Source organism: Sapajus apella, unplaced genomic scaffold, assembly GCF_009761245.1.
Source record: "Sapajus apella isolate SASKATOON/1434 unplaced genomic scaffold, GSC_monkey_1.0 scaffold56, whole genome shotgun sequence".
Taxonomy (NCBI): Eukaryota; Metazoa; Chordata; class Mammalia; order Primates; family Cebidae; genus Sapajus; species Sapajus apella.
Genome location: NW_022436996.1, coordinates 13,770,716 through 13,798,003, shown reverse-complemented (window position 1 = coordinate 13,798,003; position 27,288 = coordinate 13,770,716). Strand labels below are relative to the sequence as shown.

Sequence of the window (27,288 nt, the reverse complement as noted above, 5' to 3'; positions counted from 1 at the left end):
AGGTCAGGAGTTTCCAGACCAGCCTGGAGAACATGGCAAAATCTCGTCTCTACTAAAAATATAAAAATTAGCCAGGCATGGTGGCATGCGCCTGTAATCCCAGCTATTTGGGAGGCTGAGGCAGGAGAATCGCTTGAACCCAGAGGCGGAGGTTGCAATGAGCAGGGATCGCGCCACTGCACTCCAGCCTGGGCGACAGAGCGAGACTCCATCTCAGACAAAAAACAACAACGAAGAAAAACACAAAAACCACTGAGGCCTGAAGATAAAGACACACGTACACCCACAAATGTCAGACTTTCAGAGGCACGGCCCAGCCAAAAGACACACACACACAGAGGGCTGCGGACGGACAGGCCGGGTCCAGAGTCAGGCTCAGGTGAACAAGACCCGAAGAAACAAACACCAGGGAGATTTCGGAGGCGTCCGAGGACACCGCGGAGCCCGGCTGCTGCCCCGGCCTCAGTGCGCGCCCCTGCCAGGGTCACCCCGCCCGCGCCCGACCTGCGCCCGCGCACCGCGCCCTCGGGGCTCCCGTGGACGGCCCGCGGCCTGGCCCGTGCGCCCGGGCTCCCCTCCCCGCCGGCCGGGCACTTCCCAGCTCTGACGCGGGAGCTTCTTTCACACCAATGGGGCTCGCGCGCGGAGGGGCCCTGCCCCTCCTCCGGGAAGGTGTGTCCCTGTTTCCTCACCTGAAACTTCCTAGGAGAACCCGATCCCTCCCTCACGTCGGGCGGCCAGGGGCGGGCCGCGGGTGGGGCGGCCGGGCCTGCGCTGGGGACGGCGCTGGGGACTGCGGCCGGCGCCGGGACCTGGAGGGGACGCTGGGGCCAAGGCAGCAGCATGTGACACCGACCAGGTGGGTGCCCTTCTCCCGCCTCGGCCCCGGGCCCCTGGCGGCTGAGGAGCGCGGCGGAGGTGGGGCAGGCCCGGAAGGAAGAGGAAGCCAGGCCTTCCCCTGGGATCGGCCCCCGCGGGGTCCGGGGCGCAGGCTCCGGAAATGGGGGGGCTGGGCCTGTAGGCCGGGCTCGGGTGTGCGTCTGAAGACCCTGGTCGGGAAGAGGAGAGGAACCGGGGGAAACGCCGTTGCCTAAAAGTTTGCTTCCGGTCGGGTCCCGCCTGGGAAACAGGCACCCTGCCCCCAGACGTTCCCGGGCCCGTAATCAGGGCTCTGGCTTCAAAGTCGGCGCCCTGGGGAGAGCTAAGCCGCGTCCGAAGGAATAACTGAGATTCACTTTCCAGGCTGTTCCTTACCTGGAGAGGTCTTATCCGCTCCTTTTCCTTAACCAGGCCGGGCCCTTTCCTTGTGTATCTCCAGAGGTATTTGCATAGTGAGTCTGTGTGTGGCCTCTCTCCCTGTTCCTCAAAGCTCTGTAACCTGGAACGGTGACTCCTGCCCTGCCCCTCACCCCAGTTCCCTAGAGATGGGGAGCCTCCCAAAGCTTCATGTGAATCACAACATTGCATTCGTAAGTTAGCCAGGTGGAAAGAAGTTATTGACAGTTGGGGGCGGGGTGTAGGAGCTGGAGGGCTAGAATGGGGGCTCAGAGCTCTAGAACCCCCGGCATCCTTAGTTGCCTTCCAGCAAGACTGCGGAGGGGAGTCAGTGGTGATGCCACTTCATGTCCAGATCTCAATCCCCTTCTTCCCTTCCTGGATCTTGCGTTCCGAAGACGGATTTGCCCTCCTGTCTACCTAGAAGTGAACTCTGGCCAGGACTGTTGTCAGATTGAGAGGGAAGGGTGTGTCAAGCAGACGAGAGGGTGGTTTTCCTTTAGAACTTCCTTCCTCGCTTGCTCCCCCACTGCACGCCACTGTCTCGCCTGCATCCTGGGCCTACTCCAGAGATCCCAGCTCCCAGCTAAAAAGCTCCTGATGTGGCCTCTGTCTCAGACGTCCTGTTTTATCCGCACTTGGAGCATGAAGAAGCTCCTGGCATAGGCCCTGGCAAAATGGGTGTCATTTGTTAACCAGTCTGTGGGCCTAAAACTGAAGCCATGGCTTGTGAAGGAGTCCTGGGGAGCTGGGAAGATGGGACTGGGGGTGTCAGTTCTACGTGAGACTGTTGTGCAAGAGGAATACATGTCATGGTCTTAGTGGGGAGGAGTGAGACATCAGGAGGAGTGCAAAGGAATCTCTCTCATCAACAGAATATAGGGATTCTCAATAGTCAGGAGCCTTCATATATTAGAGGCCCTGAGAGTGTATCCCTGCTCTTAACACAGTCTGTCTGAGGTTCCCTGGCCACATTACGTGTGTGTCTGTGGGATAGACAGGAATACGTCATTTGTGGTGTCTGAAGAGATCGGTCACTATGTGGTATGGACAGGAATGGTGTCACTCCTAGAGTCTTGGGTTCACCAGGAGCAGCATTACTCAAGTGTCAGTGGTGTAGACTCAAACAGGTGACCAACAGCTGTGGTGTAGACAGGAGCCGGGTCACTCACAGTGTCTGTGGGGTAAGCAGGAGCTGATTGCTTATAGTGCCTGAAGGTAGACTGGAACAAAGTCACCCTCGAGGTGTGTGTTAATACACAAACGCATCACTCACACTAATATGATCTGCATGGACACCACCAGGACCACAGATGAGTTTGTGAAGTGTAAGTCAGCATTGACACTAATAATGTTTTTATATAAACCATCTGGTCTATAAGGCAGTTGGTATGACATTTTCAGACCTTAGGGAATAGATAAGAAATGTTTATTACAGTTTTTACTGGCATGGTGGGACTTTCCTACAGTGGATAGAACACACGTTTTAGTCAGTGGTCAAGAAGGCTACCCCTATTTTGATATCTTAGTAGCACTGAGGGCAGTGATGTCAAACAGTGAATAAAGTTATATATTTATGTGGCGATCTTATTTTAACCTCAATATTATTTTAGTGATTTGTAAGTCAGCATATTTGAACTCAACCTTGCTAGAAAATCCAGGGAGCATGGTCCTCAAAAATATACATGGCACTCAGCCTTAGTTCAAAAAATTAGCTGTTTGATTGGGGAGGGGTTATACTTTTGAAATACAGTTTTGTGTCTCGTGACTAGAAATAGACAAGAGCTAAGGTGTTGGCAGGTGGGCTCTAGGGAAGATAGTGAGCTCTGTCACACATTGTGTTAAAGGGATGACTTGAAGCTTTGCCTCTCAAGAAGTCACATGTGGATGAAGTTATATGGATGTGAAATGTCTGTGGTCTGAAGGAAGGCCATATACCCATGATGCCATGCCCTGGCTTTGCCTATACACAGATAAACAGTGATTATTCACCCTCAGTGGAGAAGGGGATGAGGATGTTTGCACTCTAACGTAATGAGCATAGCAAAAAAAAAAAAACTGTCTCCTGATGCCTTTACGTGAGTAAGACCATGATTTACAGATTTCCTTTCGCTTTGTCACATTTTAGCTTTGTCATGCCTGATTGCAACAGGATCACTGAGATAGGATCAAGTATAGGGAACGTGGGGTATTTCTCCCTTTGCGGTAACCAGTGGCTGAGCAGGTGACCACTGGTATTTCCAAATGAAAGAAGACTGTTAGAAACGGTGTCAATGGGTTTGCAGAGGCAGGCATGCATTGTGCCACTAGATTGAAACAGAAAATGTCCAGGTAGCACGTGGTATTTATAGATATACCGTAGATGTGGCAGAAACACACTTTTTTTTTTTTTTTTTTGAGACAGAGTTTTGCTCTTGTTGCCCAGGCTGGAGTGCAATGGCGTGATCTCGGCTCACTGCAACCTCCGCCTCCCGGGTTCAAGCAATTCTCCTGCCTCAGCCACCCGAGTAGCTGGGACTACAGGCGTGCTCCACCATGCCCAGCTAATTTTTGTATTTTTAGTAGAGACGGGGTTTCTCCTTGTTGACCAGGATGGCCTCAATCAATTGACCTCATGAACCACCCGCCTTGGCCTCCCAAAGTGCTGGGATTACAGCCACCAAGAAACACACTTCTATTTGGAGGTTACTTGTTTTGAGAGCGTGATGGTGTATATGGAGGAGGGGAGCTGAAAATACAGATGTAGGTGAGGAGAGAGTACAGGTTTAGTCTCATGGTCTCCTTAGGCAGGAAGGAGCCAAGTTTTAGAAAGTGTCTTACAGTGAGCAAGTCTATTATTGAATGTGTGGTTGAGAGAATAGGGCCACATCACAAAATCACCCGTAAGGATTATAGTGTTTTGTACGAAAGGGCTAGACATAGGGAGCAAATCACATATGGTGTCAGTTAACTGGAAAAGGACATAAAAGTCCTTCTGCATGTGCACAAGTATGACAGACATACCTCTTTGCCCCATAGAGATGGTATCTATGTTTCTGGAACGGCCAGAATCTTGTCGCATACTACATTTGCAGTGTAGTTGGGAACCTGCTCGTTTGGTTATGTCAGGCTCTATTGCAAGAGATTGTAAGGAGGGCTCACACTGTGTGTGTGTGTGTGTGTGTGTGTGTGTGTGTGTGTGTGTGCATGCACAGGTGGCTCAGCAGGACAGTATTCTGAGCAGCTGAGCTTTCAGTTGAAGCCTAGACCAGACAAGAAAGGTGCAGGGTCAGGTGCAGCATTGGGTCCATAGAATTCTGGGGTCTTCTCTGGACTGGTGGCCTTCCAGCTTTCTTTCAGTGGGACATCCAAGTGTTCACAATAAACCTAAGTCAAGAGACTTTCTTCAGGTTTGCCTATACCATTTGCTTAGGAGGTCTGAGCAAGGGTCTAGGGTCTTCGACATTTAGTTTCTTCATCTGTAAATTGAGCAAAGTTTCTGTGTGTCTCTGATGGTCCTGCCAGCTTTATGAATCCTATGTTTCTCTCTTACACTTATTCTCTCTCTTTCAGATCAGCAGTATTTACAATAGCCACCATTTCTATGACCCTTAAGAATAACAGTATACATTTTTATGTCATCTTGTTTAATCTTTACTAGAATTGTGATGTAATCCTTTTATCTCCTTTTTATAGATAAGAAAATGTGTGTTCAAATAAATTAAATGGTTTCTGCAGTTGTCTTAAAACCAGCAAAGATATCAAAGAGGCACAACTAAACACTGAGCCACACTCTTTTAACGCTGCATTCTTCCGGCACTCATTTATGCAGTGCATCTTTGTTGAGAGCCAACTAAGTTCCAAGCAGAGGGGATTGAGCAGTTGATATGGCAGTGTTTGTGCCCTATGGTGCTCATGCTGTAGCCTGGAAAATAGACATTAAATATGGCATGACTAGTACAAGGTGTATTTGAGGAAAAGCAAAGGATTCTCTTTTGCAAAAGAGGATTCCAGTCAGAGAGGCAGTGTTTGCAAAGCCCACACTGCCCTACAGGTGAGAGACAGTGAGCTAAAGACACTGAAAGCCAGTTGTGTGTTGGGGGATGCAAGGACAGATGGTGACAGGTGAAGGGGCTGCTGGAGAAGAAGGCAGAGCCAGGTTGTGCAGGGAGTATAACCCATACTGAAGATTTAGGTTTCATCTCAAGAGCATTCAGAGGCTACTGAAAAATCTAGAAGTGATGCTTTTGAAACTCACTTAGGTGCTGTATAGAGAATAGATTGGAATAGGCGCAAAATGGCTGGAGGCCAGCGCCCAAGCTGTGACCAGATGCAGTGGCCCGGGCAAGAGGGTAGCAGCACGCTCCAGTGGAGATGGATGGGACAGTCTTAAGGGATATTTAGCAGATGAGGTCAGTAGGACATGGTGATTGATTAGATATGTGGAATCTGGGCCAGGAAGGAAACAAGAATTTAATTAGAAATTAATTATTTATTTATTTTGAGACAGGGTCTCACTCTGTCACCCAGGCTGGAGTGCAATGGTGTGGTCTTAGCTCACTGCAACCTCTGCCTCCTGGGCTCAAGTGATCCTCCCACCTCAGCCCCCGAGTATCTGGGACTACAGGTACATGCCACCATACTCCACTCATTTTTGTATTTTTTGTAGAGAAAGCGTTCCCCATGTTGCCTAGGCTGGTCTCAAACTCTTAGATTCAAGCATCCCATCTGCCTCAGCCTCCCAAAGTGTCGGGATTATATGTACAAAATGCATTGGGAAACTCAATTTCCCATCTGTAAAATGGGCAGAATAATGGTACCCATCTGATACAATGATTCTTAGATGCATGGTATATACATATTTAAAGAAGTTTTTTATTTTTAATGACATGTATGCAGGAAAACCTTAGTGTTTCAGAATGAGAAATAAGAAAAATTAATTTGTTGTGTATACGTCTCTAAATGTTTAAAGTTCTATGTAAACTGGTAATCATGATTTTAGGAAAAGGTGGGCATTTTCCATTGAAGTGAAAGGATCACATTTTATTTTGGCCTAAATTTTATTCTTTATGTGAAAAATATTTATCAAATGCTTAGTGTGGGCCAGGTATTATGCTAAGTATGGACAATTGCGCAAGACATCATTCTTAATCTCATACATTTTACCATCTGTTGAATAGAGGGTAAATCAAAATACGTACATCATTATATAATTATAATTATATAAATGCTACAAAGGAAAAGTAAAGTGAATTATAGTTGATAAGTGCTACAAAGAGGGGTACAGTTTAACCTAGTTAAAAGACTGGAGTAAAACCAGGAAAATGTAATACCACAAGTAACAAGAGAGTATTTCTAACCTCAGTAGTGTCCAATACTGACAAGAACCACCCACAGTGAAGATATGGAGGGTTTTTGGAATTAACAGCGTGTAGACTGTAGGGAATATGGGCAGAATGCTGCTTATTGAAGCTGGGTTGGAGGCAGCTGTGATGTGGGAGTATGAAGACAGCAGATAAGAGCAACTCCTTCCAGACATTTGAAAGATGAGAAGAATGTGGATTCCACATTCTTCTTCTATACCCGAGGGGTGGTTCAGCAGAGATGAAGCTGTGAGCACATGAGGTCCCCGGGGAAGCAGGCTAGAAATGACAGAGCATAGAAAGGAGGGACACGTCTTTTCCTGACTGAGGGCGGAAGATAGAAAGAGTGGAAATGCAGGTTGCTTTGGATTACAAGAAATGAAGTCAGAGGAATCCCGTTCCATCGATTTCTAGTTTCTTTTCAAAATAGGGGATGAGGTGTTCTGCTGGAAGTGAGAAGAAAGGCGGGAAGGTCAAAATCAAAAGACAGGAAGGTCAAAAGAATTATTGCAAAGAATTCCTATGGATACTGGGGCAAAGGAGAGAGTAAGATAATGCAGAAAACACACTTCTGTGGGCCTCCTTGAAGGTTTGGTAACGTGTCTAGTTCAACACTAATCCAATAAGGCTGTTATCATCCCACTTTACAACAGCTGCCTCTAGAATTGGAAACAAAACTGTTGGTTAGTTACAACACTGCAGCAGACACTATGGAAAATAGAAAGATGAGTTAAACTCCAAACCTTCTAAAGTAGATGAAACCATAGTACCTTGCACATTGGCTATAATAGCCTGGCCTGTTTTAACTGATGTGCACAGCTTAGGAGAAAGATACCCACCTCCTGACACTGCTTCTCTGGCCTAATGGATCTGGGGTGTGTCCTATGCTGTGTCTGTGTCTCTGGGAGTAATATGAGGCTGAGTCACTCCTAGTGTCCGAAGAGTAGACAGGGAGAGACAGAAGATGACGTAATACAGTCTAGAGAGAACTGACAACTGAGAGCCGCTTGGCTCTCTCTGACAATGGTCCTCTGCTATAATTTAATTGTTCATTATTACCTGCTTTCCTCACAAGACCACAAGCTCCATGACAACAAGATCTTTATCTCATTCACTACTGAATGCCCTACACTTAACAGGGTCGCTAGGAAAATATTTATTGAATAAATAAATCAATGAGTTTTATAGAGGCTATTGCTTATTTTGTGGAGAACATGTTGTCTCAAAGAATGACCCTAAATGGAACCAAAGAAACACATCGCTCTTCTTTTTTTTACAGCCTCTTCCTCTGATAGGTAAAAGCAGAGTTGTTAGAAACCTTTGTCTTTAATTCCTCCTTAGGTTTCAGCCCTGATGGAGGCTGAGGAGGCCCAGCATGGAGCGGCTACTCCCATCCCTGCTATAGAGGAATTCAGCGTTATCCCTGAGGCTTCCATGAGGGGCAGCCAGGTCTCTGCCTTGGGGCATGAAGCTCAAGAAGATGAGGACCCATCCTATAAATGGAGAGACGAACGCCGACTCTCGGCAACCCAGCAGAGAGACTTAAGGGATGTGTGTGACTATGCAGTTGAGACGATGCCCTCTTTTCCCAAGGAAGGTTCTGTAGATGTGGAGCCCCATCAGGAAACTCTTGTGGCCAAGGCGTGGGACACTCCAGAACACTGGGAGGCAGCGCCCCAAAGCCGGGCAGGCCGACAAGCAAGGACTGTAGCTCCCCCAGAACTCTGGGCCTGCCCCATTCAGACTGACCTTCTAGACATGGCCCCATTTTCCAGTGGCCTGGGAAGCGAAGAAGAAGAGGTGGAATTTTGGCCAGGACTTACTTCTTTGACATTGGGATCTGCACAGGCAGAAGAAGAAGAGGAAACCTCTTCAGATACCTCTGGTCAGACCAGATTTTATCCTCCCTGTGAAGGGCTCCCTTTGGAGACCAACCAGACAGAAGGCTCTGAAAGTGGGACGGCCCCGCAGGGGGAAGAGCTGCCATCTGAGGAGCTGCAGGAACGTCGGGGGCTCGTACATCCCCAGGAGGCCCAACTTCTGGAGGAGCAGGGACAGCAGGAAGTGGGCTTTTGGGGAGAAGGAACTCTGGGGGAGGATGTTTGTGTTAATGGGCTGTTGAGGGAGGAACAGATGATACAGCAGGTTAATGGTGAAAAGGGAGAACAGAAGCAAAAACAGGAAAAGGTACAAGATGATATGATGCTTAGGAAACAAGGAGAAAGAACGAAGCTCACTGCGGAGCCAGAGGGTCTGAATGATGGTAAGTGGGAGCAGGAGGATATGGAGAGGAGGGTTCAGGGTCAGGGAGGTCCAGAACAGGGAGAAGAGAGGAGCAGGGAGCTGTGGGTGCTGGAAGAAAATAGGGTGGAGTCCCAGGATGAGAAAAGTCAAAGCTTTGTGGGAAAATCAGAGGAAGTAACTAGAAAGCAAGAAGATCATGGTCTCAAGGAGAAAGTGGTGCCAGTCGGGGGGCAGAAGGAGAAGGAGCTAGGGAATTGGGATGGGGGCAGCCTGGGGGCAGTGGGAGGAAAGAGGAGCAGGGAAGAGGAGAACAAGCATCACGGGCCTCCGATGCAAGCTCTCGTACCCCCTGAGGACTCTCCTCGCTGTGACCTGTTTCCAGGTGCCTCATATCCCATGACTCCCACGACTCAGACAGAGCCCCAGGCTAAGGAACTGTCCCCCGCAGCTCTGACTCCCTCACTGGAGCCCATTGGATGCTCTCACCAGCCCATTTGTCTATCTGGCCGCTTTTCCACTGAGGAGTCACCTGACAAGGAAGTAGCTCAAAACAGCCAGCAAGAGGGATCCAGGCTGAGCAAGGGAACAGTATCCAGCCAGGGGACTGAGGTGGTCTTTGCCAGTGCATCTGTGAGTCCTCCAAGGACACCAGATTCAGCTCCTCCCAGTCCTGCTGAAGCCTCCCCCATCACACCTGCCTCAGTATCTGCCAAGCTCCCCATTGCCTTTCCCAGGAGGGAAACCTTTTGTGCTACACGTGCTCCAGAAACTGCCAGTGCCTCTGTTTCAGTGGATAACCCATCTCCCTGGGAGACTTCTGAGATGTGCCCGGCTGCCCTCCATGGCTTCCCCTCCACCGGGGCCAGCCCTCCCAGGCCCCCAGCCAACTCCACAGGTGCCATCCAGCACTTACGGAGCGACTCCTTTCCCGGTTCTCACAGGACAGAGCAGACTCCAGACCTGAGGGGAAGGTCACTTTCCTGCTCCCACTCAGAGTTGCCCCAGAGGCCCCCCAAACCTGCCATCTACGGCTCTACAACCCCAAGAAGGGACAGAAGGAGTGGTAGGGACTGGAGCACCATTTCAGAATCCCCTACTGCCTTGTCCACTGCAAAGCAGAACTCTCAAGAATCCATCTCAAATCTGAAGAGGCCCTGCAGTCCTCCCAGCAGCCAGCCATGGGGCTCCCCACATAATCCAGTCTTTGCCACAGAGTCTTCTGCCTACGGTTCTTCCCCGTCCTTTGTCTCCATGGATGCGAGGATCCACGAACCTCTGCCCCCTCCTCCCCCAGAGAGGAGGGACATCCATCCCTCCGAGGTGGAAAGAGATGGCCATCCTCATGCAGCGGTTCCCACACTGAAGAGACATAGCCACCCTCCTCCATTGGCCCTAGGTTCAGGGCCGCATGTCCCCCATAAAGGGCTACTTCCCCAAGCCCCAGACCCCGCTGTGGCCAGGCAGCACCGACCTCTACCATCTACCCCAGACAGTTCCCACCATGCTCAGGCCACCCCCAGGCGGAGATACAACAAGCCGCTCCCCCCCACCCCTGACTTGCCGCAGCCCCACCTTTCTCACGTTTCTGCTCCGGGTGTCGCAAGGATCTACAGGCCTCTGCCCCCCTTGCCCATCATAGACCCTTCCACCGAACCACCCCCATTACCCCCAAAGTCCAGGGGGAGGGACAGGAGCGCTCAGGGAGGGCATATGAACTCAGGGGGTCATGGCAAAACAAGACCTGCTTGCCAAGACTGGACTGTCCCCATCCCCGTCTCTGCTGGACGCACCTCCTGGCCCCCAGCCACAGGTAGATCCACAGAGCCTTTGGCTTTCACCAGTAGGACTAAGAGCGAAGCATCCCCGGGCATGGCTTTCAGCAACATGACAAACCTCCTAAGCCCCTCTTCCCCTACCACTCCCTGGACTCTGGAGCTCCAGGGACCCACCCCTAAGGATGAAGCGGGGGTCTCAGAACACCCTGAGGCCCCTGCAGGAGAACCTTTGAGAAGGACAACCTCTCAGCAAGGAGCCAATGGCCCAGGGAGGTCATCTGTGGGCCAAGCACGGCAGCCAGAAAAACCCAGCCATCTGCACCTGGAGAAGTCGTCCAGCTGGCCCCACAGGCGGGACTCAGGAAGGCCACCAGGGGATAGCAGTGGACAGGCCGTGGCTCCTGGTGAGGGGGCCAACAAGCACAAGAGCTGGAACCGGCAGGGCCTGCGCAGACCTTCCATTTTGCCTGAGGGCTCTTCAGGTGAGCAAGGACCAGAACCACAGTGACACGTCAGACCAAGTTTTTCCCAGCTCTTCCCGCCTCATACCATCTTCTGTCCCCAGGGTTCCCAAGGTTCCCTCTGCTGGCGTCGCTCACACGCGTACCTAACCTCAACGCAGAGCCTTGGAATGCCCTCCATGCTCCTTGGGATGCTCTTCCCTCTTCTTCCCCTCTACCCCCCTGTCTCTTCCTCAACCAGGGCCTTCTTTGGATGCCCCAAGGTTGTTTTGGACTCCCTTCTACTCTTCAGTTACAATCACTGGCTTGCTGTCCTCCTGGGTGGTAGAGAAGGCCTCCTGTACTTGTCCTAGCCCCATCCTGACCCATGGCTGGGGACATCACTGGTACTGGTCTCCCTCACGCTCTCTGCTTTGCCACTTTCTTCCCTCCCAGTTTCCCAATAGAGCCCATTTTCCCTCCGACACCCCTATATCTTCTACTCTAGGTCTTACTGTCCATGGCTATCTCTGAATATCCCTCTGAAATCTGTTATCTTCCCCATTTCCACTTTTAGATTCAAGAGGTCCAGCCATGGAAAAACATCTGGGCCCCTCAGACACTGTTGTTTTTCGGTGAGTCCCCCTCGCCCCTAACAGCCACGCTGTACCCTCTTCACTTAGCACCCTGAGATCTCCTAGTGAGGATTTCAGTTGATAAGGGTTCTGAGACCCCGAATGGCTCATTCCTGTTTCTTCTGGGTATAAGGAGAAGAGAGAGATGCCAGGATCCCAGGGTAGGGAGATTGTCTTTATCTACCTCATTCTGTCAGCTAAGGCTATGAGTCGTCTGTCCTCCCAAGCCCTTTGGCCATGAACTAAACCCCATACACAAGTTCCACATGACATCCAAGAAAGTTCCATGTTACCCCAACTGGGTCAAGCTGCAACTCTGCCTTTCCAGGGAATTTGGTCTTGACATCCCAGCTCATGTCCCAGAGGCTAGAGACTTTGTCCCCCATGGTTACCTGGGGTGCTCTGTATCTAATGGCCAGTAGGTACCCCAGAGTCCTTCTTTACTCCACAGGGAGAAAAAACCGAAGGAGGTGATGGGAGGCTTTTCAAGACGCTGCTCCAAGCTCATCAACTCCTGTGAGTACCTTGAAATGGAACTATAGACCCAGATGGGCCTTCTGCCTAGAACTGGAGAGGGGCTTTTGGCTGGCAGCAGTGGGCTGGGGACGTCCCTAGGAGAAGGCATTGCAGAAGAACTATTTCCCTGCCTATGCTCACTGTCCCTTCTTCCTGCTTCTCTTCCTCCCCGTGCTCCTTTGCCCTGCAGCCCAGCTGCTTTACCAGGAGTATAGTGATGTTGTCCTGGATAAGGAGATCCAGAGCCAGCAGCGGCTGGACAGCCTGACAGAGGCACCCGGGCCCAGCTCCCCGCGGCAGCCTCGGAAGGCCCTGGTCTCCTCCGAGTCGTACCTGAAGCGCCTCTCCATGGCCTCCAGCAGCTCCCTCTGGCAGGAAATCCCCGTGGTGCGCAACAGCACCGTGCTGCTCTCCATGACCCATGAAGACCAAAAGCTGCAAGAGGTACTGGGCGGGACACGGTGGGGAGGGGGGTACAGAAGAGAGGACAAGGTCTTGTTGGCTGGCATCCTTATCTCCTGCTCACCACTGCCACCAAGAGCAGGCTGTCCCCGACACACAGGCATGTGTACATGCCACGGCTGTGGGTCATATCCATTCTGGAGAAGTTGAATTGTTTGGCCAGGCGCAGTGACTCACAGCTGTAATCCCAGCACTTTGGGAGGCCGAGGTGGGTGGATCATGAGGTCAGAAGATCGAGACCACCCTGGGCAACATGGTGAAACCTGTCTCTACTAAAAATACAAAAAAAAGTTAGCTGGACATGGTGGCATGCACCTGTAATCCCAGCTACTCAGGAGGCTGAGGCAAGAGAATCACTTGAACTCGAGAGGCAGAAGTTGCAGTGAGCCAAGATCGCACCACTGTGCTCCAGCCTGGGCGACAGAGCGAGACTCCATCTCAAAAAAAAAGAGAAGGAAATTGAATTGTTTTCTGGATATCACCACCTCCTCTTTTGTCTCCACCTCCTCATGCCATAGGCCACTTACTCCTGTCTGCTCGTGGTCTGGGCGGCCGTGGCCTCTGAATTTGTGGGGAGGAGTGTGGAGTTAATCCCATCATCGCTGCTGTCTCTGGGTAGAGACAAACTTTCCTGTTCAACCAGGATTTCAGGCTACACTAGTTTTCCTCTTTAACCAAAACATATTCAGGGGCTCTTTGTTGGGTCCGTTGAAGAGGGCCCCTTGCAGCTGTCCTGGAGTCCAGTCATCTAACAGGGGCCTTGGAATGATCATCAGTCCCTGCGTGGTTTTTACTCCCAACAGCAAGACTGAACTAGAGGCTGTTTGTCTGATTCTAAGCTATTACCATTAGTAAGTTTTACATGGAGAGGGTCGCCTAATAATTTGTCTGAAATATGAGGTAAAACCTTTCTTCCCAGAAAGACAGTATGGAAAAATGGAATAGAATAATGTTGAAGAAATTAAGTTCTGGAAAAAATGACCTAGATATGAAACCCACTTTTTAAAAAAATTATTAATTTATTAGAGACAGGGTCCTCCCAAGAAGCTAGGACTACAGGTATGCGCCACTATGCCTGACTAATTTTTAAATTTTTTATAAAGATGGCATCTCACTGTGTTGCCCGGGTTTATCTTGAACTCCTGAGCTAAAGCAGTTCTCCCACGTTGGCTTCCCAAAATGCTGAAATTACAAGTATGAGCCACTGAGCCTGGCCCCAGAGCCCACTTTAATATTTCTAATTTAACTTTAGCCAAATGATGTGATGATCATCTTCTTTTTTTTTTTTTTTTTTTGAGATGGAGTCTCGCTCGGTCACCCAGGCTGGAGTGCAGTGGCACAATCTCAGCTCACTGCAACTCCGCCTCCCAGGTTCAAGCAATTCTCTCCCTCAGCCTCCCAAGTAGCTGGGAGTACAGGCGCCCACCACCACTCCCAACTAATTTTTGTATTTTTAGTAGAGACGGGTTTCACTATCTTGGCCAGGCTCGTCTTGAACTCCTGACCTTGCGATTCACCTGCCTCAGCCTCCCAAAGTTCTGGGATTATAGGCATAAGCCACCACGCCTGGCCATGACGTGATCTTTGTAAGCCTCGGTTTCTTCATTTGTAAAACTGAGATACAAACAGTTACTGCAAGAATCAAGGTCATGAATGCCTAGTATATAGTAATTTCTCAAAAAATGTTGACTTTTCATTTTAAGTAAGACAGACCTAGGTTTGAATCATGACTTCACCAACTACTAGTTTAGGCATCCTGATAACTTCACTAAATCTCAGTTTCCCCACCTACAAAATGCCTACCTTTCAGGGTTGCTGTATGGTTTAAATGAAATAATGCATATCTAATTTAGCAATAATGTCTGATGTGTAGTTTGATAAATATTAGTGCTATACTCTCTGCCTTTCAGAGGCAGGGAGGAGTAAAATTTAGGCCAGGAGAACTTACAGATAAAAAATGCTTTTACCAAGTCAGAGACAGAATACATTTTTAGCCTTTGCAAAGTTCAGAGAGCCCTGTTCTGGTTGCAGATTTTTAAGGACATGGAAGATATTTAGAAAATAACTGATCTTCCTGATATTTGACCAAACAGCAGGGAGATGACATGAGTTCTAGCTCTCTTTTACCAATGCCAGCATACCGGAAGTCTATCAGATTCCAGCCCTGGTCTCACATTTGTAAGAAGAAAGGGCGCTACACTTCTATCTCTTAAACACACATATTCATTTTATAAAGTAGCACCTCTAAGGTCCACAAAGTACTTTCACAGATTCCATTTCTTTTGACTCTTGCATCTTCCACAGTGAGACAGGGGTCACTATAGTCACATAAAAGGACAAGAAAAGTGAGATTGAGAGAGGTTAAATGAGCCACCCAAAGTCAGTCATGTAGTGAATGTTAGGGCAAGGATGCAAATGAACCTTCAGTGTCCCTGTTCAGGGTTGTACGGGAGGGTCATCTGGCTGTGTCATTGGTCATCCACGTCATCACCAGGGTGTGTGTGTGTCTGTTTTCTCTTTTCTGTCCAGGCACCTCTCTTGAGACCACGTGCTTGGATGAAAAGCATGAGGATCCCAGCTAGAGGCATGGTCATGAGTCATGGCACCCCTTGCTGGGACCTCCACACAGATTCTCACCTGCTGGGCATGCACTAAACCACAGCTGCGCCATCTTGTTCTCAGATATCCTGCTCTGTCTCCTGCTTCTCATCTGTCCTCAAACCTCAAACTGAGCTCATCACCTTCATCCTCTAAATCTATGCCTTTTTCAAAGGTCTCTGGTTCGGTAAATGACTCCATCATTTACCCAGGTACCCAACTCAAAAAGCTTTTGCTTTGGATACAAAACATTAGCTCCAGCCCTTCCTCCTCTTTGAGACCCCATTTCTAGCAAATAACCCAATGCTTCCAATTCTACCTCATAAATAATTATAAAATTAATCTACTTCTCTTCAGCTCCATGGCTATTCAGGCCGTCATCTCTCATGTGGAATTATTACAACAGTTTCTTAACACGGCTCTTGCTTCTTTTAATCTTTTCTTCTCATTCTGCTCAGAAATAACTTTATAAAAAAACAGGCTGGGTGCGGTGGCTCACGCCTCTAATCCCAGCACTTTGGGAGACCGAGGCACGTGGATCAGCTGAGGTCAGGAGTTAGAGACCAGCTGGGCCAATATGGTGAAACCCCACCCTACTAAAAATACCAAAATTAGCTGGGCATGGTGGTACACACCTGTAATCTCAGATACTCAGGAGACTGACTCAGAAAAATCGCTTGAACCTGGGAGGCGGAGGTTTCAGTGAGCTGAGATCATGCCACTGCACTCCAGCCTGGGTGACAGAATGAGATTCCATCTCAAAAAAATACAGAAATAACTTTACAAAAAACAAATCTGGTCAAGTTATTCTCCTATGTAAAGCTTGTTTTCACTGCCCCATTGTCTTAAGTCCAAACAATTTTACATTGTTTACATCACACTTCCGACCTCCTCAACTGCTGCAACTTCATCTCTTGCCACTACTGCTGTACATTTGGTTTGAAAAATGCTCAATTTATTTAGTTTAATTTGCTTGTTTGTTTTGAGATGGGGTCTCTCACTCTGTCACCCAGGCTGAAGTGCAATGGCACTATCTGGGGTCACTGCAAACTCACCTCCCAGGCACAAGCAATCCTTCCACCTCAGCCTCTCGAGTAGCTGGGACTACAGGTACATGCCACCACACCTGGCTAATTTTTGTGTTTTTTCGTAGAGACAGGGTCTCTCTGTGTTGCCCAGCCTGGCCTTGAACTCCCAGATTCAGGCCATGCACCCACCTCAGCCTCTCAAAGTGTTGGGATTACAGGCATGAGCCACTGTACCCAGCCTACTTAGTTGTTTTTTTAATATAAATTTCATTGTGTTTATTCAAGATATACCACATGATGTTATGGGCTACATATAGATAGTAACAGTGTTGCCCTAATGAAGCAAATTATTCATCTCACATTGTTACTCATTCTTTGTTCTTGTTTTTGTGTTAGTTAGATTTCTTGAAAGCATATTTTTTTTCTCTTACACCTTTGGGGGCCTGTACTGTGCTTCAACCCTACATGAAATATTACTCTAATGCTCTTCCCCTCTCACCCCAGATCAACTTCAGTTCTGGTGTGACTGTGAACCATAAAAGGCTCTTGCTCACTGCTCTACCCCCAAAATATTACACAGTAGCTGACATATACCAGGGGGTCAATAAAATTCCTAATTCATCTTCCTTATCTCCAACCTCCTAGGTCAAATTTGAGCTGATTGTGTCAGAGGCCTCCTACCTTCGCAGTCTAAACATAGCTGTGGATCATTTCCAACTTTCGACTTCACTCCGGTCCACCCTTTCCAACCAGGAGCACCAATGGCTCTTCTCTCGTTTACAGGATGTGCGAGACGTCAGTGCCACGTGAGACTCCCCTTCTCTCAAATTCCACTCACTCAGCCTCACCGTTGTTAGGCTTTAAATGTTCCATTGTTGTTTTCCCGCCTCTTAGAAACGCTCTCATTTCTCCCCTCTTAGAAATCCCACAGTTATGGGATGAAATTGGGCCCCAGTTTCTTCCGTGATTCCCGATGGTTATAAGAAAAAAAATGGCAAGAAGAGGAGAGGGCCTGTGGGTGGATAGATCCATGAATGGATAGGTAAATGAGCACTGCTCCCTGAGTTGAGGTTTTGGATTACCATGGTCATGCACTGGACTGGAGATGAGGTGGAGAAACCATCTAAAAATCAGAAAACCTGAACAGGGTCAAAAGAAGAATGAGAAATGGAATATTCGAATAAAAGCATTAAATCAGGCTCAAACTTAGGACAGTTTTGGAGAGAATTCCAGTGCATAGCAAGGAGCACAAAGCAAGGAGTCCATAGAAGTTATTGCCTAATGGAGTGAAGAAGTCACAAGCTCAGGTACATCAGGGGCCAGTCACCTGCTTACTGAGGCCCAGAAGTCTCATGAGACTTGTTTACATCCTGTACAGGTTCCTTTCAGACCTAGAAGAGAACTTTGAGAATAATATCTTCTCCTTCCAAGTATGTGACGTGGTCCTGAACCATGCCCCAGACTTCCGCCGGGTCTACCTGCCTTATGTCACCAACCAGACCTATCAGGAACGTACCTTCCAGAGCCTAATGTGAGACTCATCCCCCATTCAATCCCCATGTAGGCCCTGCAATGACCATGCACCAGTCCCCAGCCCAGAGGGTTCTGTCAAGAGCACATGTTCCCCGTCCCGCCCTCCGTGTTGGTTCCCCTCAGCCATCACATCTGAGCGCCCTGCAGTCAGTTCCCACCGCTCTTTCCCAGCCCACAGATATTCCACCGACCTCCGTTCCCCACACCTTCACTGCATCCCTCTTTGCTCCCCACATCCCCACTTTCCTAAAGCTCCCTCTCCATGCAGGAATAGCAACAGCAATTTCCGAGAGGTCTTGGAGAAGCTGGAGAGTGACCCCGTCTGCCAGCGCCTTTCCCTCAAGTCCTTTCTGATTCTGCCCTTCCAACGCATCACCCGCCTCAAACTGCTGCTCCAGGTAGGGCAGATGCTACCTCGGTCCTCTCCCTTTAACTCAAAGGGATGTCCTCAGGAAGACCCACAACAAAGGACCATCCATCCTTCTGCCAGGTCTCCACATCCTGCCTCCCTGCTGCCCACTGCCTGCTTTCTTAGAAATAGTTGCTGCTGAAAGTTGTCCCTTGGCTTCTCATTCACCAGCCCCCAATCATTTCTTCCTGTTTCCCATTTCTTCTTCCCGTCCGGCTCCTGCCTACCATCTGTTCAATAGAACATTCTGAAGAGAACACAGCCTGGCTCCTCGGAGGAAGCCGAGGCCACGAAGGCGCACCACGCCCTGGAGCAGGTAGGCAGCCGCCACCTCCTCTCTGACCCTTTGTGAGTTCTTCTCAGAGAGGTCTTCCCCGCCTAGGCCTGCGACTCCAGGGAGCAGGGGAGGTGGGACCCTGTTGGGAGAGCTCAGCCACCTCCCTCCATCCACCAAACTTCCAAACATATACACCGACGGCCGGCTCTCCCATGCTGAGCACAGGCCACATGAAGGGACTGTGCTCTCTCCACCATAGCCCCTACGTTGACGCTCACTTTCACTCAGTCCAAGAATGTTCTGCCAGCTCATACAAAGGTGCCTAGGACTTCTGCTTGATCCTGCCTCCTCAATTCAAGCCTGGGAGAAATGAGCTAGGCTGTCATAACCAGTTTCCAGATTGCTTGCAGGGGACTCAAAGGTCAAAGCTTCTAACACAGTGCCCTTCCCCTTTCCTCACTCTGTGCAACCCTAGCTGATCCGGGACTGCAATAACAACGTTCAGAGAATGCGACGGACCGAGGAGCTAATCTACCTGAGCCAGAAGATTGAGTTTGAGTGCAAAGTAAGTCAGTCCTATGCACCCCCTTCCTGCCCATGAACTCCCTTAGCATGTCCTGCAGATCACCCCCTAACCTGGAACCCCCTTGCTCACATGATCCCCAGCCCCTCATCTCATTTCTGTCCACCTTCTGTTCTGTCCTATTTCTGCGAGGCCTACTTCAGTCTCCAAGACAAATTGCTAAGTGAAAAGAGAAGGTGAAGAATTGTGTGTATATTACATTACCTTTGGTATAAAAGTGGGAGGATACAAATCTATACATGTATCTGCTTGTGTGTGCATAAGGAAACTCTGGAAGGAGAATAAGAAAAAAAGCAACAGTGGTTCCTGAGGACAAGACGGGGTACATTTGAGAAATGGGCAGATGAGAGAGAACTTTTCAGGATGAGCCTTTATAAAAAAAATGCTTTGGTGCTCGAATCATTTATTACTTTATCAAATCTCTTTCTAGTCTAATCAAACCCACAGAAGACTGGATCCAAATTTAGGGCCAACATCCCTCATTGAACTACAAATCTAAAATAGACTTCTACATTCAAATTCCAACTTAGAACAGATACCTTCTTTTTTTTTTTTTTGAGATAGAGTCTCACTCTGTCACCCCAGGCTGGAGTGCAGTCATGTAGTCTCGGCTTACTGCAACCTCCACCTCCTGGGTTCAAGCAATTCTTGTGCCTCAGCCTCCCAGGTAGCTGGGATTTCAGGTCTGCACCACCATGCCTGACTAATTTTTGTATTTTTAGTAGAGACAGGGTTTCACCATGTTGGCCAAGCGGATCTCAAACTCGTGGCGTCAAGTGATCCACCTACCTCTGCCTTCCAAAGTGTTGGGATTACAGTAGTGAGCCACCGTGCTGATGCTTAGAACAGATACTATCTTTACACTCCTCAAAGAGGAGGAAAATTCCTTATTCACATCCTAAGCATAGTCCACACCCTCATCTTTAACCAAATTCCAGCTCCAAGACACCCCACCTAGTTCTCATCTCCATGTTTGACTACAACTGCTCACATGTCTCTGGTATAATAATAGATGGAATTGATACCAGCCCTGCCTCTAATTTTTTAACCCTAGGACACATCATAGACACAGCGACTTGTTCCATCATATACCCTGATTGGCCTCTTCCATCCCTCCTTCAGTTCAGGCTTCTAGGTCAGAGCTGTCCCACACACTCACTCTCCTGAGTGGGACCATAGGCATCTTCTGTTTGCCTGAGCATACCACCGTGGGAGCCACACACCAGTGGGCAGTGGTAGACAGAGCGTTCAGAGGGAAAGAGAATGTAAGTGATAGGTTATGAGCCAGAAGGCAGATGTGGAAGCGATGATCATTCAAGGTGGAACTTGCATGGAAGTGGCATGGGAGAAGGGTGGGACCAGGCGCAAACCTCACCCTTCTCCCATCTCTGACACTGCCTTCTCTGTCTTCCTCTGCCCTGTAGATATTCCCACTCATTTCTCAGTCACGCTGGCTGGTAAAGAGCGGGGAGCTGACTGCCTTGGAGTTCAGTGTGTCCCCAGGGCTGCGAAGGAAGCTGAGCACGCGTCCAGTCCACCTGCACCTCTTCAATGACTGCCTGCTGCTGTCTCGGCCCCGAGAGTCAGTGACTGGAGTGGCAGGCCAGGGCACAAGACGGGAAGGGGATGAGGCTAGACGGGAGGTCTGAAAGGGAGAAAGAACTGTCATATTCCTAGCAGAGCCCTTCTCAGTGGCTTAACCCATAGAGCCCAGGTCATGGCCTAGAGACGAGAAAAACAAGCCCAAAGCAAACAGAGGATCCCATGTCATGAGACCACATGGCAGGACATGTACTGTGTTGTAGACATAGCAAAATGTAGCAAAATAGCGTATCACGTTCTTACATCAGTCTCTCTGTGGCTTCTTTGGACTGGCCTCAACCTACTATTCTAGAGATACTTAGCTAATTCCAGATCTTAAGTCTCTGGTCTTAAGTTTCTTGGGAAATTTACATTAATTCCATCTCTTCACCTCTTTAAAGTGGTAATGTATCCATTGCACTAGGTTTGTGGTTTGCCAAACTAGTGACAAATCCCTGAGGACCCTGGAGCTACTGTCTTGGGAGCAAGTTAGGACCATATTAGGGTTTTTGTGGGAATTTGCAGGCTGTAGATACAGGGATTTTGAATCCAATATTATGAGGGTAGGTGAAGTACGGAAACTCTAGAATCAGGTTGAAGAGATTTGTATTTTGCAGGGGTAACCGATTCCTGGTATTTGACCATGCTCCCTTCTCCTCCATTCGGGGGGAGAAGTGTGAAATGAAGCTACATGGACCTCACAAAAACCTGTTCCGACTCTTTCTGCGGCAAAACACTCAGGGCGTCCAGGCCGAGTTCCTCTTCCGCACGGAGACTCAGTGAGATGGGGGCTGGGCAGAGGAATTGGGAGTGGGGGAGGATGGTAGCCTGGAAAAGAAGTGGGACCAAGGCAGCAAATGTGTCCAGAAGACGGCCCTGGCCTCTTTTAGCCCATTCTGGACCGGGGAGCACCAGAGAGAAACCCAAACTTCTAGAATTAATGGATAACTTGCAGGAGATAGGGGTGGGAGAGGGGACAGTCACTGCCGAGGCTTAGCATCTGTTTTCTACTTTTTACTCAAGAAGGACAAAGTCTGTGTGGCATCAGAAAGGAGAAGGACTGGTATAGAATGAGCAAGGAATTGGAATACTAGTATCTGTGAACAAATGCCTCCATGCCTGAGGCAGAAACCCTCTATGCCCCAGCTGGTGGGCACGGATGTGAATAAGACAAATGCTGGGTGACCTTTGCTTTCTGTGCTCCCATCTTCCAACCCGGTCGTCTGTTGACACGAAATCCATAGTATTGAAAATGTTGATTTGCTCATCTTTTCAATAATAATAAAATACATTCACACAGACAGACATTTTTGAGAGTATTATAGTACCTATAAAATCTGGAACACAGTGCCTGCAGTACTGAACATATAAAAGCCTGTAGCTGTCACTGCTATTATAAAAGATATATGAATAGTCATTTAAAAGTTTGGCATATCGAAGTGTTTGAGGATCCCTATGCCGTAGACACTTTTTCGGTGTCGTCCCTTGGAAGATACTTCAGAGTGGGACCAAGAACACCTGTTCTCATTTATTGAACAGAAGGACTGGCATAGGAGTTTGTGTGCAGAACAAAAGCACATACCTCAAATCATCGGGTGCAGATGCACGCTGTTTGTTCAGTGCTTTGAGCACTGTTCCTGGAACAGTCATAGCGTCAGTGCCCATTTACCTAGGCACAATTGGGCGCAGAGGCTAAGAGAATGCAAAAGCCTTCCGATGATTACAAACCTAGGCTTGGATTGCACTGTGCAACAACAACAAATAAAATAGTGGACATATCTCCCTGATCTAATTATTATTATGAAACCGTGGTCATCTCTGAGATATTGGGTTGAAGGGAGACAGGCGAGGGAGTGTCAAGAATCATGCAAAATGATGGAGGGGATCTAAACTGAGATGGACATTTCGCTTAGTACAATTTCTGCAACAGAAAACCTATAGACTTTACAACTAACTCACTTTATGCCCCAACTTGGAAGATATGAGAAGCCATTAGGAGGATAATTCCGTAAAGAAAGGAGGAAAAGTAAAGCGTGACGAGACACATTCACATATAGTTCAAGACCGTGTCATATTTCCAACTAAAGAGAGTCCTATAGAGTTTGTCATAGGAGTCATGGGACTAGAGAAGTCCTTCCCACAGTCTTTTGCCATCCCCATCCTTGGCTCTCATCCTGCACCCCCACAGTTGAAGCTGTGACCCTGCTTTGTTTTCTCAGAAGTGAAAAGCTTCGGTGGATTTCAGCTTTGGCCATGCCAAGAGAGGAGTTGGACCTTCTGGAGTGTTACGGTGAGTGAGGGTCTGAGAGGGAGAGAAAAGCAAGTAGGGTCAATGTCACGTTTGGATACAGGGGTTTAGAGGGCTGGGTGGAACTCTAGGCTTCCATTTATTGATTTTCTGTAAAATGTCAGGGTAAAGATTGGCCTCTAGAGCTTAAACACCAGAAATATATCACTTAAAACCGCTAATCACCACAGCAATCCCCATACATTCCCTTCCTTGGGCAATAGTTTTCTCTTTTTAAAATCATTTGTCCCCTTAAGTCTAAGCTGACACTATTTTGCCTAGATATAACCTATTTGAAGGTCTTGTGGGGGTAGGGGAAGAAAGCCTGGCTGTGGCGGGAGGTACGCAGTAGGGTAGCACCACAGATTGATCTTGAGCACCCTTCTCCTAAGAGGGTGACCTGAGGTCACCTACCCCAGGCTTCTGGGTCCTCATGGGAAGGCATAGGCACACACGTATTATGCATGTGTCTGTGTTCACACCGACTGGACTTCTTATGCCTCTCATGTCAGCCCCACACTTGTCCTCCAGCAAGGATACCCTAATTTAAATCCAGAATCTGTTCTCAAAGGAACACTGGACCTTTAGTGACTGAAAAGAACAAACAACTGCAGGGAATGTTGGGAATGAAGTAGGAGAGCCCGGAAGTAACTGAATTCCGTTAACTCTCTCACTGTGCGCTCCGTCTGCTGCTTCAGTTCCCCCATGGGTGAGGAGGGAGGATCATTCTTCCTCCTTCACTTGGACCTTGTGAATGGCAGATGGGGAGGATCTCGAGAAAGCAAATAGTAATGCAGCCTTCCGTTCGTTTTACAGTGGAATCAGGGCAGTGTGGTAACATAAAAGAGCAATAAACCTACATATGATGGAATACTAATAGGTGAAGCATGCTGTGGGGCTTGTTTTCTCGAGCTTCAGATCTATGGGCTTGTCCCCGGGTTCACAAAAACATAGAAATAGAGAAATCCTGAATAACCTCAAGGTTCATCTGGATCAATAACCATTTCGATCATTTATAGATGAGGAAACTGAAGCTCCAGGGGCTTCAGTCTCTTGCGTAGGTCCTACCTGGGACCCCACTGGTTAAATCTTTCTTCGTCCCACCTCTGGTACCGGGAAGAAAATGAAGAAGAAGACACAGACTCAGTTTTTTTTTTTTTTTTTTTGAGACGGAGTTTCACTCAGGTTACCCAGGCTGGAGTGCAATGGCGCGATCTCGGCTCACCGCAACCTCCGCCTCCTGGGTTCAGGCAATTCTCCTGCCTCAGCCTCCTGAGTAGCTGGGATTACAGGCACGCACCACCATGCCCAGCTAAGTTTTTGTATTTTTAGTAGAGACGGGGTTTCACCATGTTGACCAGGATGGTCTCGATCTCTTGACCTCGTGATCCACCCGCCTCAGCCTCCCAAAGTGCTGGGATTACAGGCGTGAGCCACCGCGCCCGGCCCAGACTCAGATTTTATAATCCATTTAGAGAGGCAAAACACATCCATGCAGCAGTTAGATAGGGATAAATGCCTTGGCATGAACACACAGTCTTAAAAAGGAGCTCAGAACCCATTGAAGACTAGCATCAGGGAGGGTTTCAGAGAGAAGATGGGCCATTAGCTGGACCTCAGGTATTTGAGATGAGGAACTAAAGTTGGTCACAATGTATTTCTCAACCCGTCTTCTCTGGAGAAGTGGAATTTTTGGTCCATTTCATTACTGCTATGTCTATTTCTTTATTCACCATTTTCAAATTTCTTCTTTTGTCTGTGATTATCTTTTTTCTTTTCTTTTCTTTTTTTTTTTTTTTTAATGGAGTTTCACTTGTTGCCCAGGCTGGAGTGTAGTCATGCAATCTCGGCTCACTGCAACCTCTGCCTCCGGGTTTCAAGCGATTCTCCTGCCTTAGCTTCCCGAGTAGCTGGGATTACTGGCACTCACCACCACGTCCGGCTAATTTTTGTATTTTTAGTAGAGACGAGGTTTCACCAAGTTGGCCAGGCTGGTCTCAAACTCCTGACCTCAGGTGATCTGCCCTCCTCAGCCTCCCAAAGTGCTGGGATTACAGGTGTGAGCCACTGTGCCCAGACTTATCTGTAACTTTCAACCTGTCTCTAACTCAGGCCCTCCCCCACCACCCCACTCCAAGTCCCTGTCTGTGTTCTAATCCCCTACCTCTCCTAACTTCTCTTCACACTCTTCCCTTCCAAAGACTCCCCCCAAGTACAGTGCCTTCGAGCCTACAAGCCCCGAGAGAATGACGAGTTGGCCCTGGAGAAAGCCGATGTGGTGATGGTGACTCAGCAGAGCAGTGATGGTAAGTGGGAGGATGCATGAGCAGCAGGCCAGGCACTGCAGGAGTGCACCGCTGGGGATGTGTTACTTCCTGCAGATGCTGTAACAAAGTACCATGGACTGGTGGCTTATGGCAACGGAAATGCTTTCCTTCACAGTTCTGGAGGCAAGAAGTCCCAAATCAAGGTGTGGGCAGAGCCATGGTCCTTTTGAAACCTCTAGGGAGGATCTTCCATACTTTTTCCAGCCTGTCACCTCAGCTGCTCTGTGGCTTGTGGCAGCATCTTTCTAGTCTCTGCCTCTGTCTTCCTGTGGCTGCCTTCCTGTATCTGTATCCAAAGTTTTCCTCCTTTAATTTTTTTATTTTATTATTGTTATTTTTGAAGCAGAGTCTTGCTCTGTGTCGCCCAGGCTAGAGTGCAATGGCATGATCTCAGCTCACTGCAACCTCCACCTCCCAAGTTCAAGTGATTTTCCTGCCTCAGTCTGCCACATAGCTGGGAATACACGTGTGAGCCACCATGTCTGGCTAATTTTTGTATTTTTAGTAAAAATGGGGTTTCGCCATAGTGGTCAGGCTGTTCTTGAACTCCTGATCTCAAGCAATCCAGCCGCCTCGGCCTCCCAAAGTCCTGGGATTATAGGCGTAAGCCACTGTGCCCAGCCCAAGTTTTCTTCCTTTATATAGACACTAGTTATACTGGATTAATGCCCACCTTACTCCAATATGACCTCATCTTCACTTTTATTAATTATATCTGTGACAACCTCATTCCCCATAAGGTCACATTTTGAAATATAGAGGATTAGGACATCAACATAAATGTTGGAGAGGGGGAAACAGTGCAACCATCACAGTGGGGAAGGCTCAGGAGTAGACACCTGGAGACTTGGCCACACCCAGGGCAGCCATGTTTAGGACACTCAGAAGCTGGGTTTATGCTGGAGGCTCCCCAGTTCACTCAGCCTGAGGATTCAGAAAAGTCTTCAGGAAGGTGATCCAGGGAAGCCGTCATGAGCCTTTCCCAGGTAATTCTTGCTCCCACTCACCCTGTGCCCACAGGCTGGCTGGAGGGCGTGAGGCTCTCGGATGGGGAGCGAGGCTGGTTTCCCGTGCAACAGGTGGAGTTCATTTCCAACCCAGAGGTCTGTGCACGGAACCTGAAGGAAGCTCATCGAGTCAAGACTGCCAAGCTACAGCTGGTGGAACAGCAAGCCTAATGTTCCCTGATTGGAGTTTCCTGAGCTGAAGAACAAGCTGCTCGTGGCAAGGGCTGGCCCCAGAACCCTGCAAGAGAGGCCTTCTGTGGACGGAGAACCAGGCCTTCTCAAAGCCCAAGGACAAAATCCAGCTAACCCAGACCCTCGGCCCAGGCCTCCTTTTGTGCTTTGTGCTTGGTGAGGGGATTTCGAGGGACTTTGCACTGGACTCTGGGAACCTTTCATTTTAGGAAAAGGGACCACCGGGGCCTGAGCCAAGGAACTTCCCTGAGACTGCCTTACAGTGCTTCAACATTCTCCTCCTCTCGGGTGCAGAGGCAGAGCTGGCCAGAGTTTCAGTGATGGCCATTTGTTAAACAGAATCTGACCTCAGTCTCCTGGAGGGAGATTAAGAGGGGTTAACACATCAGATGGGAGGGTCAGCCCGGTGACCTCTAAGGTATCTTCCAACCCTGGAAACTCTCCATAATTATTGGTGAGAGGTCAGTGTGTCTCTGAGATCTATGTCTGTTGGTGGCAATGTGAGGGTAATACTCTCTCACTCTAATAAACTTGGCACTTCTCTGAGTATCTTCTTCTCAAACTCCTCAGCACTGGAAAAGTTTCAAAACATGGAATCCCAGGAGAGTTCCAGCCTGTTGCATTTAGGTGTCATAAAAGACTAAGGTGGTTCGTAGGTGATGGTACTTCCTGACTCCTGCTTTATGACCCCTGAGAGTTTGGGCAGATTTTCTGCTTGTTACAGCTTCAGAGGTTGAGAAAAAGTTATAATTGATAGATGATGAAAACCCCATCTTT

The 27,288-nt window shown here is 48.7% G+C and overlaps 2 protein-coding genes across 2 annotated transcripts in view; one reads left to right on the top strand and one right to left on the bottom strand.

The window, feature by feature from the left end:
* LOC116528030 (collagen alpha-1(I) chain-like) overlaps positions 1–1,467 on the bottom strand; it is a 32,108-nt gene extending 30,641 nt beyond the window's left edge. Inside the window, exon 1 of the mRNA XM_032245212.1 lies at positions 693–1,467. Coding sequence (XP_032101103.1) covers positions 703–1,467 — 765 coding nt within the window. The 3' untranslated portion in view covers positions 693–702. The remainder of the gene's footprint in view (positions 1–692) is intronic.
* On the top strand, positions 288–27,060 carry LOC116527923 (rho guanine nucleotide exchange factor 5). The gene is made up of 15 exons (XM_032245141.1): positions 288–859; positions 7,959–11,118; positions 11,654–11,711; positions 12,163–12,227; positions 12,418–12,671; positions 16,961–17,121; positions 17,694–17,846; positions 18,117–18,246; positions 18,499–18,573; positions 19,010–19,099; positions 20,542–20,699; positions 21,316–21,477; positions 22,918–22,988; positions 25,187–25,291; positions 26,333–27,060. The coding sequence occupies exons 2-15, from the start codon at positions 7,971–7,973 to the stop codon at positions 26,488–26,490; spliced, it is 4,788 nt and encodes a 1,595-aa protein (XP_032101032.1). The 5' UTR covers positions 288–859; positions 7,959–7,970; the 3' UTR covers positions 26,491–27,060.
* The last annotated feature ends 228 nt before the right edge of the window (positions 27,061–27,288 follow it).

Excerpts from the sequence above, each read along its gene's own strand:
- LOC116527923 (XM_032245141.1), top strand. The coding sequence starts at position 7,971 with ATGGAGGCTGAGGAGGCCCAGCATGGAGCGGCTACTCCCATCCCTGCT. Across the intron at positions 11,119-11,653 it reads TTTGCCTGAGGGCTCTTCAG|ATTCAAGAGGTCCAGCCATG; the intron begins GTGAGCAAGGAC and ends TTCCACTTTTAG. Across the intron at positions 19,100-20,541 it reads AGATTGAGTTTGAGTGCAAA|ATATTCCCACTCATTTCTCA; the intron begins GTAAGTCAGTCC and ends TCTGCCCTGTAG.